Source organism: Ailuropoda melanoleuca, chromosome 10 (genome assembly GCF_002007445.2).
Source record: "Ailuropoda melanoleuca isolate Jingjing chromosome 10, ASM200744v2, whole genome shotgun sequence".
NCBI lineage: Eukaryota > Metazoa > Chordata > Mammalia > Carnivora > Ursidae > Ailuropoda > Ailuropoda melanoleuca.
The window spans coordinates 16,971,460-16,983,565 of NC_048227.1; the positions used below are offsets into that span (position 1 = coordinate 16,971,460).

Sequence of the window (12,106 nt, forward strand, 5' to 3'; positions counted from 1 at the left end):
GAAATGACACATTGTGGAAGTGTTTGGTTATTTCCAAGGAAACAGGTTGCAATTTTTACTGCATGTCCTGGCCTTGGTTTTCTTGTCTCTTCAGTGAAGATCATTTCCCCCTTAGAGCATCGAGGGGATGGGGCTGGTACTCATGGGTAGGTGGGGCTGTTTCAGCTGGGACCAAAGCCAGAGAAGATGGGCTAAGAGGGCAGGAAAAGTGAAGATTACAGGGGAGAGATCCAAGATGTGAGGGTCTGAAACCTGTTAATGGGTAGGCATGATGGGGTGGGGTAAGCGAGAACACATGTGCAGGGCTGGGGTCCCCACCGGAAGAGCTCTTAGAGGATGGCAGTTGGAGCTAGGGGGCAGTGATGGAAAAAGCAGTGGCAGGAAAGCCACTGGGCTCGGGATGTCTCAGGTGCAGGTGGAGACCAGCCTCCCCGGTACAGAGATGGGACTGCAGTGCTTCCGGGCTCGACCTGAGGCTCCGGGGAGGGTCTTAGGAATCTTGAAACCTTCCAGCCTCACCTCAGACACCAAGGAGAGTTAAGCAAACCTCCCCTGTCGCTGGACAGTTCTTTATCGTGAAGCTCTTTTGTCCTCCTTTTCTTGAGCCCTTTTCTCTGCTGTGAAGCCACAGATTAGATTGTGACTCAAAACAGCTCTCACGTTGGGCCTAAGAGCCGGTCAGTGCTGAATATGCTCATTTGTCAGGAGGCAAGTTTGAAAGGGGTGCCTGTTAATCCCTGCTGAAAGTTACCTTTTGTTTGGGGTCAGCGTCCTGGCCAGTCGTTCCAAGTTTTTAAACAAACACCTATTCAGCATTTTACTCCCTACACCTTTGATACAGTCCTTATCCTAATTTTAAATCTCAGTACGTGTTCGAAACGAAAACTTCAGTTTATAACTTCTCACTCCTGTGTCTACAATTGGTGATATATAGGGGGAACAACCCATCAAGCACAGAGACTTATTAATTAAAAAGAGGACCCTATGAAGTGGTGGATGTTGGTTCCAGAGGTGAGACACAGTCCCCAGTATCCTAGAGCTTAGACAAGGGCAGGTAGACGTTAACAGCCTTAGTAACTACTCTGAGAGGATAGGGGGTGGGTTTGGCACCTCAGCTGAACCCACCCTTGCTCCGAGGGGTAAAAGTCCTTACTTTCTCCCATAGGACAGCCAACAATCCTACCTAGTGTTTTGCTAGGCAGCCACACCAACTTTACCAGACCAACTTTCCTCCTTTTCTCAAGTTGTCAACAGCAGTTCTGACAGCTTTAAAACAGGAGCTTTATTCCAAATGGTACCACAGAGATGAACTGAGGATGTGTTATGGGCTCCATGTTTCTACCCCCCCATCCTCTCCAACTTAGACAAAGGACACAAGACACAACGTCCCTCGCTATTCACAGAACAGTTTATTGACCTACCTCACCTGGCAGGCCCTGGGGCCCCTCCTGACCAGGGGAAGCGTCAGCCTAGTTGCACTGCTGGGTTGCAGCCTGGGCCCTGGGGAGGGGGCGCCAGCAGCAGGAAAGAACGCTGGCCAGTGCAGCTTTCAATACCAGAGTCTGAGCAGAGTCCAGACTCAACTCCACTTGATGTTCTTGTCTTCCTCAGTCATGGCCGGTGTCTCAGTGACAAGGCCAGTGCCAATGGTCCGGTTGCCGTCTCGAAGGGTGAAACGCTGGCCTTTTTCTAAGATCATGGGCTGCCGCAAGATAAGGGTGATCTTCAGGTCCTCCCCAGGCATAGCAAGCTCCTGGAGGGGGCAGAGACAGGGTTCATGCATGGCCCTCAAGCACCTTCTTCCCAACTCTTTGCTGCCTACCAAGGTTAAAACGAATGTTAACTAAATTGAATTTGATTAAAAAATTTTTTAAAAAGTTATGGGAAATGCAGCAGGGGGATTCTTTCTGGAACCAGCTCCATCCCAGCCGCCAGGCAGATGCAAATTGGTGCATGTCAAGACAGGAAAGGAGTTGTGACCAGTGTTCCTAACGTTCACTCTGGAAAGTCAAGGAAATTGTGGGTCATGCAGGTTTCTTAAGTCACAAGACTTCTCTGAGCCATTATGTGCGGTACAATTCTCAACGGGGAGAATCCTCTTCTGGGAGATCTTTCTGTGGGTAAATGCTAGCATGGACTGGGTGGAGACTCACTCTCCCTAAACCCACCCAGCCAGACCTTTCCATCACTAGCTTCATTTACACAGTCAATGAAAAGTCACCCGTGTTGTCACATGTTTGGAATTGAGTGAGGGAGAGCTGGGGTGAAGTGTCTCTTCCACTCCTTCACATTCCCTATAGCCACCATACCTTCCCTGGTGGTAAGATGACACGACAGGCCATGTCCCAAGTCAGGGAGAACATGACAGGCATGAAGTGGGACACAAAAGGCTTGTGGCGGCCACCCTCCTCCTTGCTGAGGATATAAACCTGGAAAAAAGAGAACAACAGGGTGAAGCTGGGCCTGGCTGGAAACACCGCCACTGCACGGGACCATTTGGCTCAGCGCTGTCCGTCACCTGGAGCCCTCACCTGTGCCTCCACCTTCTGATGAGGCTGGATGGACCCTGGCTTGGCCATGACCAGGCCACGCCTCAGGTCCTCTCGCTTCAAGCCTCGGACCAGGGCTCCAAGGTTGTCACCTGCCTCTGCCCGCTCCAGACTCTTGTGGAACATCTCAATGCCTAGGAGGGAAGAAGAGAGACAAGGGAGGAGGGTCTAGGGCAGAGGGAAGGCACAAAAGATCTGCAAGGGAAATCCTGGAGCCAGCCCCTGGGTCCCAAGGCATCTTTCCTATACCTGTCACCACACTGCGAATGTGCTTGCTATGTCCCAGGAACTCACACTCGTCTCCCTTCTTCAAAATGCCACGCTCTAATGTACCTGTCACCACCGTGCCACGGCCTGGAAGGAAACAGGACAAGAAGGACATCAGGGACCCTGGGCCAGGCCAAACAGCCAGAGAGTAGTGCAAGTGAACACGGTCCTCACCAGGAATAGAGTAAACGGACTCTACAGGCAGCAGGAAAGGCTTCTCCAGGTCTCGGGTGGGTACTGGGATGTAAGTGTCCACGGCATCCAGCAGCTTCTGCACGGACTTCACGCCTAGCTCAGGGTCACGTTGCTATGGGGGGAAGTGACAGGGCTCTGAAATTCTCATTCTGCTCCTCTTACTAAGAGGCACTCTCCAGGCTCAGCAGAACTCTGGCCACCCATCCAGTCCCATCCTCTGCCACAGCCCCTGCCTGACCCCGCCTTCACCTCAAGGGCACAGAGGGCAGAGCCTACGATGACCGGGGTCTCCTCCCCTTTGTAGCCAAACTCAGTGAGCAGTTCCCGGATCTCCAGCTCAACCAACTCCACCATCTCGGCGTCCTGGACAGCATCTGCTTTGTTCACGTACACCACAACGTGCTCTACTCCTATCTGTGGATGGCAAAGAGGTAGAAGTGGTGTCCTGCATGGACCAACTCCCCACTCTTCCTCTTTCCACCCCTCCCCAGGCTCTCAGTACCTGTTTGGCCAGTAATAGATGCTCTCGGGTCTGGGGCATAGGGCCGTCATTGGCTGCCACCACGAGGATGCAGCCGTCGAGGGGGGCAGTGCCTGTGATCATATTCTGGGTAGGATAGGAAACAGTGTAGTTCAAGGACCTCCTCAGCTCCACGTCCATCTAGCCAAGCACAACAGCTGAGGCCCACCTTTCTCTGCTATCTCCTTACCACTCACTTTGAGAGGTCATGCCCAGAAATCCATGACTTCAACCCATGCACCTTGAATATCTTAACTTCCCCACAAGTCCAACATTTTTCCTGGCAGGAACAGCCCCGGGCCCTGTACCCAGCAATTCTCTCACCTTCACGTAATCTGCGTGACCGGGGCAGTCTGTGTGGGCATAGTGGCGGGCGGCAGTGCTATACTCCACGTGAGCCGCATTAATTGTGATTCCACGCGCTCGCTCTTCAGGGGCGTTGTCAATCTCTTCATACTTCTTAAACTTGGCTCCACCCCCCTCCGCTAAAACTAAGGGGAAGGAGGAGAATAAACCTCTCAGATCAAGTTCCAGAGGTAGAGGCAGGGCTCAAGCCACACCCAAGTCCCTCCCACCTACTACGCAAAGGACAGTCTGGGAGAATAATGCGTCCGTGATCCCCTCCGTCAGTTCCTGCAGCGGGTGTAACTCGGGTGAGAAGGAAATATTAAAGGGCCTCAAGGTCCAGCTCTGCGACTTCTCCAGGATAAAGCCGATGCTTACAGGACACTGGCCGCGGCTAGAGAGAGGCCATTCGGGCTCCCCAGCTTATGCATCACAAAATCTTGCACGTTCAGGGGAAATGTGTTTCCTGCATCTTCCAATCCACCGCCCGGGGCCACAGCACATGCCGGGCTCCAGGTCCCGCCAGCACAGCGGGAGCTTCCGGACGCCCCCGACCCATCCCCGCTTACTCTTCGTGATGGCCGCGGTCAGTGTGGTCTTGCCGTGGTCCACATGGCCGATGGTGCCCACGTTCACATGGGGCTTGTCGCGCACATAGGTCTTCTTGGCCTCCACGGCCAGGCCGCGGCACAAGCGGGGCAGTGCCGGGGCCTTCAGTGGCCGCAGCAGACCCTGCAGCAATGGGGTCGGGCCGGTGCCGAGACCTGCCGAGGCAGAGGCTTGGAGTCAGGGCGCCGGTCCGAGCCCGGCCGCTCCCGACGACCCCCCAGGTGGCCCCGCGCCACTATTGCCTTCCCCGCCCCCTCACCGCTCAAGAGGGGCGTCGCGCGCAGCAGGGTGGTGGCCGCCATTGTGGTCGTTCTCGCGCCCCGAGCCGGGCCCCCGCGCGTGCGAAAAGGAAAGGGCACGGGCGACTGGAAGTGACTTCCGGCGGAAGTGAAGGCTCGGAGGGCAAGTCTGGGTCCGTCTAGCCTCCAGTTTTTGTGGCCGTCTTACGACTTCCGGGCGTGGGACCAAAGACGACGCCAGGAAGGGGCTGGCGTCTCGGGGGCGGGGAGGGAGGGACCCGGTTTCCACGGCGCTCTCGGGCCTAGCGAACCTACGGGGGCACAGCGGGTGACTCGGGCGGCTCGGGGGAGCGACGTAAAGTGTTCCGTCGCGCACCAGCGCCCCGAGGCTCATGGGCGTTGTAGTTCCCAGGGCGGCGCGCTGTGTTTGCGCAGGGCGTGGGCGTCAGGTAGGGCTAGGCCGGGTCCGGAGCGAGAGTGCCGGCCTCCCGAAGGCGGAGGCGGCGGCTCAGACGCGGTCTGCTCGGGAGCGTCCTGGCCCAGAGCCCCCTGGGGTCCGACCCACTGCGCGGGTCTGGCGAGAGATCTGGCGGCCGTTGAGCCGCCCCTGGAGGTAGGACCAGGCCCTACGGCCAGGCTGAGAGAGACGGGCCTGGGAGCCTTTCGCGGGTGGGGCGCAAGTGTGACCCATCTCTCCGCGGAGCGTCTGTTTTCTTATCTGTAAAATGGGAACAGAGATTCTGACGTCTGGCTCTGAGAGGAAATGAGCTGGACAGAGGCAGGAATGGTGTCCAGGGGCCTCCAGGTCCCACAGCCCCTGACCCTCAAATACCCGCTTTCCTGGCTCACAGCCTGCGGGGACAGACAGCTTTGCCGTCCACCCCTAGAGCCCCTCAGCAAGCCAGGGACTAATTCCCTTCATCGTCGCCCCACCNCCACCCGCCCACCCAGTTATACAGATGATACCGAGGGTGAGGGGCCGGCCTCGAGTGCCTGTAGGGGCAGCCTGAGTCTTTCTTTTCCCTACCGTGGCCCCAGCACCGAACACAGGGCGGGGCACCCAGTGAGCGCTCAGGGAATTTGTTGACTGAATGAGTGAGTGCAAGGCTGGCAAATGACCTTTAACTTTGACATCCATCATCTCGTCACTCTGGGACGAGAACAGCAGCTGCTTAACCCTGATTGATGTTTCCCAAACCCATCAGATCCTAAGACTCCATGGACGGTTTTGCGTTTCAGATAGATTCCCTAATTCCTCCCTTGAAGGTGATGATTCAGGAGGGTCTGAGCACAGACAGGGAAGCTGTTTATTTATAACACGCGGTTTCCCAAGCTCGGAAGAGTTTGGAAAACTCAGAGCTAGAGCTTTGCATGGATCAGGCGTTGTGCAAATGCTTCGTATTGGTTCACATTCAATGCACCCGGCGTTACCCTGTGTGGTTGGAGCCATTATTTCCCCCATTTTACAGGTGAGAAAATGGAGCATCAGGGTGATTTAGGAACCCAGTACAACTGAACTCCAAAAAAGTGTGCATTTAACCACTGCCTGGTACTGTCATTCAGAGGTCCATCTACTGCTCGGGTAAAATGAAGAACGTGCTAAGACTTCTGTCCTCCTGGCCCTCCAGCCCATCAGCTCTGCTTAGGAAGGGCTGGTGCCGTAACTAAAGGTTTTCTTTGTCTTTATCCTGTACCTCAGTCACTCCACTCCTGGGAATGTCTCCTAAGACACTGTTGGCCACTCTCGGAATGTAAGGTTTTTTTTGCGGGGGGGGGGGCGGGTATTTGAACAAAGCTTTCTATTTTAGCGGTGCTGTATTTATTTGAATGTGTATTAGTTTAGGGGAAAAAAACTGGGGTGGCAAATACTGAGATTAAAAAATGATTCAATTTCGGGGCGCCTGGGTGGCACAGCGGTTAAGCGTCTGCCTTCGGCTCAGGGCGTGGTCCCGGCGTTATGGGATCGAGCCCCACATCAGGCTCTTCCGCTAGGAGCCTGCTTCTTCCTCTCCCACTCCCCCTGCTTGTGTTCCCTCTCTCGCTGGCTGTCTCTCTTTCTCTCTCGAATAAATAAATAAAATCTTTAAAAAAAAAATGATTCAATTTCAAAAACTGTATGTGGTCGATGATATTACGGGTAGTATTCACATGGGGCAGATTTGGGGGCAGGTGGTACATGAATGACTGAAATTTGAGAAACACGGCACTCAGAAAAGAGTCCAAAGGGAGAAGATTTTTTTTTTAAGATTTTATTTATTTATTCGACAGAGATAGACACAGCCAGCGAGAGAGGGAACACAAGCAGGGGGAGTGGGAGAGGAAGAAGCAGGCTTGTAGCGGAAGAGCCTGATGTGGGGCTCGATCCCATAATGCCGGGATCACGCCCTGAGCCGAAGGCAGACGCTTAACCGTTGTGCCACCCAGGCGCCCCAAAGGGAGAAGATTTTTTATGGAACTGTTGGCTGTAGCGTCCTGTGTGATAGTTGGAAGTCTTGATTTACAGACAACAGAATTTACATTGGCTGGTTTATGCAGAAGAAGGATTTGTGTAAGCGTTTGAGTTAGCTGACAGAATTGTGGGACGGGCTGGAGAAACAGCTCCCAAGCCATGGAGCTGATCTGACGTGGGAAGAAAAGCGCTGCTCCCACCATTGCCACCAAACACTAAAGGCCAGAACTTAGACTCGACTGTGACACCTACTGCTCATGGCACTGAAGCCACTTCTGCCTCAAGAAAGTGGCCTTCCCTCCCTCCCGACCCTCCTGCCCCCACGATCAGGCAAATTCAAAGCCTCCCTTGAATGCACCTGATTGGAAAAGCCTAGATCGTCCTGTGTCCATGTCTTGTATCAGAGGAGTCTAAGAGAGGCCGCCTAACTTTGATGTTGGAGAGCAGGAGTGCTAGCAGGGGAATCTCCCCAGATGTCCAGCCATGCCTGTGACCAGTAGCACAGTGAGCACAGACGTCCAGCATGTGGCCGTGGGAGCATCAGTGTGGCATGGCCTCTAGATGAGGTAGTCCTAGAGTGGGCTCAGAGTTGCGGAGACCAGGACAGCCAACCACCTGGGAAAATGCCTGTGAGCAGTGCCCGATGAAGAAGGCAGGCTGGCTGCTGTAGAAACCTAGCAGGTGGGGGTTGGCGGGGCGGGCGGACGACAAAGGAAGTGGAGAACACTCAGGACTTTAGGAGGCTGTGAATTTGCTAGGAGAAAGATTTTTCTGAGACACGTATTTTGAGTGATTGTAGTTAAAGACACGTTTGTGCAGAATCTTGAACTCTTTAAAAAAGATGCTCTTGAAATCACATGGCCTTTTGGGTTCCCCCTAGCAGTCTGTGCCTTTGAGCTCCTGCTTAACAGCCATTTTCCCGTCTTCCTACAGACAGGGCCCTGATTTTGTTCAAGATGGTCCTTTCCCCAGTTCCGGGAATAAATCCTGACAGGCCTCGTCTACTTCTGGTGGTCCTGTTCTCCTTGCCAGGGGCTTCGTTTAGGGTCGGGTATGTGACTTCTTTGGGGCCTGTGATTGGTAAGAGGAGATCTGCTTTGAGGGGCTGCCAGGAAAGGGTCCCTCCACCCTCAAGGAGACACCAGAGAGACGGACTGTCTTCTGACTCTGGGTGTTGCTGGGTCTGGAGGCAAAGCCTGGAACTACTCTGCCCATCTTATTTCCGATCAGTGATGAAGCCAAAATCCAGAGGAGGGCAAAACAGAGGATTTTAGAAGACCAGACTCCTTGTGGTGTGATGACAAATGTCCTTATTATTTAAGCGAGACTGTCTCAGTTGTCTGTGTGCATTCAGATACCTCCTAACAGATAACCTGTCTTACAGCACTTGATACCCTGAGACATATTTCTTGGTTTCACTTGTCAGAGACCGAGTGGCTTGAGTAGGGCCAGGACTGAACCTCCTTTATGTCTGTACCCTCTGCCTGGCCACTGTAGGGCTCTGCATGATTGCACTTGAACCATTAATGAGCCTTCCAAACTGAAGGGTGCCACCAAGTGGTGCTACAGACCTAGCATGTCCCAAACACGTCCCGCTTCATTTTCTCCCAGGCTCTGCTTCCACATCTGAATAAACAATGCCACCTTTCTTCCTTCCCTCAACCCTGACATCTGACCCATTTACCCAGTCCTGCTGGTTGCCTCTCCAGAATATATCTCGGATGTGACCAATTTGTCTGTCTCCACTGTTGACCTTGTGGTTCAGTCTGGGATCATCTGTCATCTAGGTTAGGTCACAACCTTTACAATGGGTCTCCCAGCTCCTGTTCTTCTCAAAACCTAGCAAATCCATCCTCCACGCAGCAGTCAGATCAGCCTTTAAAATGTGGATCAGGGGCGCCTGGGTGGCTCAGTTGTTTAGGCGACTGCCCTCGGCCCAGGTCATGATCCCGGAGTCCCGGGATCGAGTCCTGCATCGGGCTCCCTGCTCGGTGGGGAGTCTGCTTCTCCCTCTGACCCTCACCGCTCTCATGCTATCTCACTCACTCTCTCTCAAATAAATAATAAATAAAATCTTTAAAAAAAAAGATTTTTTATTTATTTGAGAGAGAGAGCACGAGCCGTTGAGGCGCGGGGAGGCAGGGGAGAGGGAGAAGGCTCCTCGCTTGATCCAAGGACTCTGGGATCATGACCTGAGCCAAAGGCAAATGCTTAACCACCTGAGCCACCCAAGTGCCCTGAGCATGCGACTCTCGATCTTAGGGTTGTGAGATCGAGACCCACATTGGGTGTAGAGATTAATTGAATAAATAAAACAAAGATTCCCTTTCAAGTTTTAATTAATTAATTAAGCATGGATCGGAAATTAACCCTTCCCCCCACCTTCCCGTGACTCCTTACTACACTTAGAATAAAACCCCAACTCCTACTTTATTTTTTTTTAAAGATTTTATTTATTTATTTGACAGAGACAGAGACAGTCAGCGAGAGAGGGAACACAAGCAGGGGGAGTGGGAGAGGAAGAAGCAGGCTCATAGTGGAGGAGCCTGATGTGGGGGCTCGATCCCACAACGCCGGGATCACGCCCTGAGCCGAAGGCAGACGCTTAACCGCTGTGCCACCCAGGCGCCCCCCAACTCCTACTTTAAATGGGCAAACTGTATGGCACGTGAATTATTTCTCCATAAAGCTGTTATATAAAAATCCAGACTCCTCCCAGTGGCCCACTTCTTTGACCCCATCCAGTATGGTTTTCCTCTCGCTCGCTCCCAACTGCACTCGCCATTCTGTTCTGCAAACATCCCACAATTGTTTCTACCTCGGGCTCTTTGCAGATGTTCTTTCCTTGCCCTGGAGTGTTCTTCCGTGTAGCTTTCTCTAGGGCTGTTTCTTCCATCATTCAGCTCCACCTCAGATGTCACCTCTTCTATCTAAAGTAGCCCCCAGTCACCCTCCTCTCGATGGGCCTCTTTGGTTTTCTTCATAGCACCTAAACGCCTAAAATGATCTTCTTAATGCGCTGGTTGGTTGGTTTGTGGGGTTGTTGCTGTTCCCTGTCTCACCAGGTCATGATAGGAAGAGCTTATGTTTTCAATTCTGTGAACGGTACCTAACACCCAGGTGAAGACGTATTTGTTGAAGGAATTATGTGTTGAATTATTTCAGTCGAGCATGTGTGTTGGGCTTATTAAGTGTCCTGATGTTTTCAATAGAAAGCAAATTTTGTATTCACATTCACATTAAAAATAAAGGTGAACCACTGTAACTTTTGAAGCCTCTGCTTTATTATCTATAAAATGGGGATGGAGTGACGAAGTTAACCTTTATGATCTCTAAGATTTCTTGCAGCTCTCACCTCCGAAGGGAGGGTGGGGTCTGGTGTAATTGAAATGAGTGCTAGGCTCGTCAGCCACTTAGTGGCAGAGAGGGCGCTGGGGCCCAGAGCTTTGTCCTCAGTGCCCCTCAACAGACGTATTGGAAGCTCAAGGACATTCTTCACTCTTCCCCACCAGCCAGCCTTGGCAGTGCCTCCTCAGAAATCTCACTGGCTATTGTCCTTGGTGCTAACCCCACTGTACTGCCCTGGCCAAGTCAGCATCAGCCCCTCCTGGACCACAGCACCAGTTCTCTCTGCTTCCGGTCCCCACCCCCACCCCCATACCGGCCCTGGATTTCCTTCCAAACAGAAATCTGATCACCTGTCACTCAGATGTGATGGAAGGCATTCCAACTGGAAACACTTTGTGAATGTTACACAAAAGCTGCCAAGTAGAAGACACGTTAGAGGCGGCCTAGGTGGCTTGGCTGCCCATGGCTTCCTAGAGGAGGCCACACTTGGAAGCCTGAAACCAGAGGGAGGAAGGTTGGCAGAAGTGGGGGAAACAGGCGTATGGAGGTTCAGAGGCAGAGCCTAAGTGAAGCTGGAGTATCTTAGGCTGTCAAAATGTCCTGGGTGGGCAGAGTATGATTTGGAGGGGGCAGAAAAAAAGACAAAATAGGAGAAATTCCCATCTCTTGGGGTGGGTAGGGTCAACCTCCAGAAGAATCCCACAAGCAACCACTTCCCCTTCTGTCCGAGACCCTGGTTATCCTCTGAAGAACCACCTCTGCTGAGCCCATCCCAATCTCAGACGATGGGTCTCTGATCCAGTGTTCCCCAGTCAGCATAATCTATCCCTTGTGATCACAAATGTTGGTTCAGGGTTAGTATTCGGTTCCAACCCCAACTAGCGTACTGAAGTCCAGTTCTGGCAAACTGCCCAAGGTAAACTCAGACCCCACAAATGAAGGGCTCAGTCCTCCCCAGACTGCCCCCATTTCAGACGTGAGCTGCAAGTGGGGTCCCCCAGTCATCTGACCAACCTGCTACACATCTGGGAGTTTCCCATGACCCCCCTCCCCCCCAGGCATGATAATTTGCTAGAACAACTCACAGAATGCAGGAAAACATACCTCCAGTTACAGGTTTATAGTAGAGAATACAAGTCAGGAACACCCAAATGAAGAGAGACACAGAGTGAGGTCTGGGAGAACTGGTTTCATTTCTAAGGCATGATTGATTAAGTCATCACCATGGGACTGAGATCAATCTCTAGGTCCCCCTCCCCTCTGTGGAGGTCCAGCTGCCTCAAAATCCCAACTCTCTGGGGCATCTGGCTGGCTCAGTGAGAAGAACATGTGACTTTTGATCTCAGGGGTTGTGAGTTCAAGCCCCATGATAGGTGTAGAGATTACATCAATCAATCAATCAATCAATCAATCTTTTAAAAAATCCCAACCCTCTAATCACCAGGATAGTCTTTCTGGTGAAGCTATCTAGGGGCTTGCCATTAGTCGCCTCATTAGCTAAAACTCAGGGGTGATCTAAGGGGCACTTCTGTTACTTGGTAAATTCCAAGTATTTTAAAGTTCTGTGCCAGGAAGCTGGGACAAA

General features: G+C 52.5%; 1 protein-coding gene across 2 annotated transcripts; it reads right to left on the minus strand.

Moving 5' to 3' along the window:
- Positions 1–1,389: 1,389 nt before the first annotated feature.
- TUFM (Tu translation elongation factor, mitochondrial) lies at positions 1,390–4,905 on the minus strand. 2 transcript variants are annotated; one of them, XM_034670191.1, is made up of 10 exons: positions 4,745–4,905; positions 4,446–4,640; positions 3,856–4,022; positions 3,514–3,618; positions 3,261–3,425; positions 2,991–3,123; positions 2,799–2,903; positions 2,532–2,683; positions 2,310–2,429; positions 1,390–1,753 (listed from the first exon to the last, which is right to left on the minus strand). In XM_034670191.1, the coding sequence occupies exons 1-10, from the start codon at positions 4,785–4,787 to the stop codon at positions 1,580–1,582; spliced, it is 1,359 nt and encodes a 452-aa protein (XP_034526082.1). In that variant the 5' UTR covers positions 4,788–4,905; the 3' UTR covers positions 1,390–1,579. The 2 variants fall into 2 exon arrangements, with proteins under 2 accessions (XP_034526082.1, XP_034526081.1); XM_034670190.1 differs by having other exon boundaries at positions 3,514–3,672.
- Between the last annotated feature and the right edge of the window lie 7,201 nt (positions 4,906–12,106).

What these genes read in the sequence shown, in the direction of transcription:
- TUFM (XM_034670190.1), bottom strand. Translation starts at nt 4,787, where the DNA reads ATGGCGGCCACCACCCTGCTGCGCGCGACGCCCCTCTTGAGCG. An exon ending in GTCACGCAGATTACGTGAAG is followed by an intron (nt 3,673 to 3,855) that starts GTGAGAGAATTG and finishes GTGCTTGGCTAG; the next exon opens with ATGGACGTGGAGCTGAGGAG. An exon ending in GTCCGTTTACTCTATTCCTG is followed by an intron (nt 2,904 to 2,990) that starts GTGAGGACCGTG and finishes GTTTCCTTCCAG; the next exon opens with GCCGTGGCACGGTGGTGACA.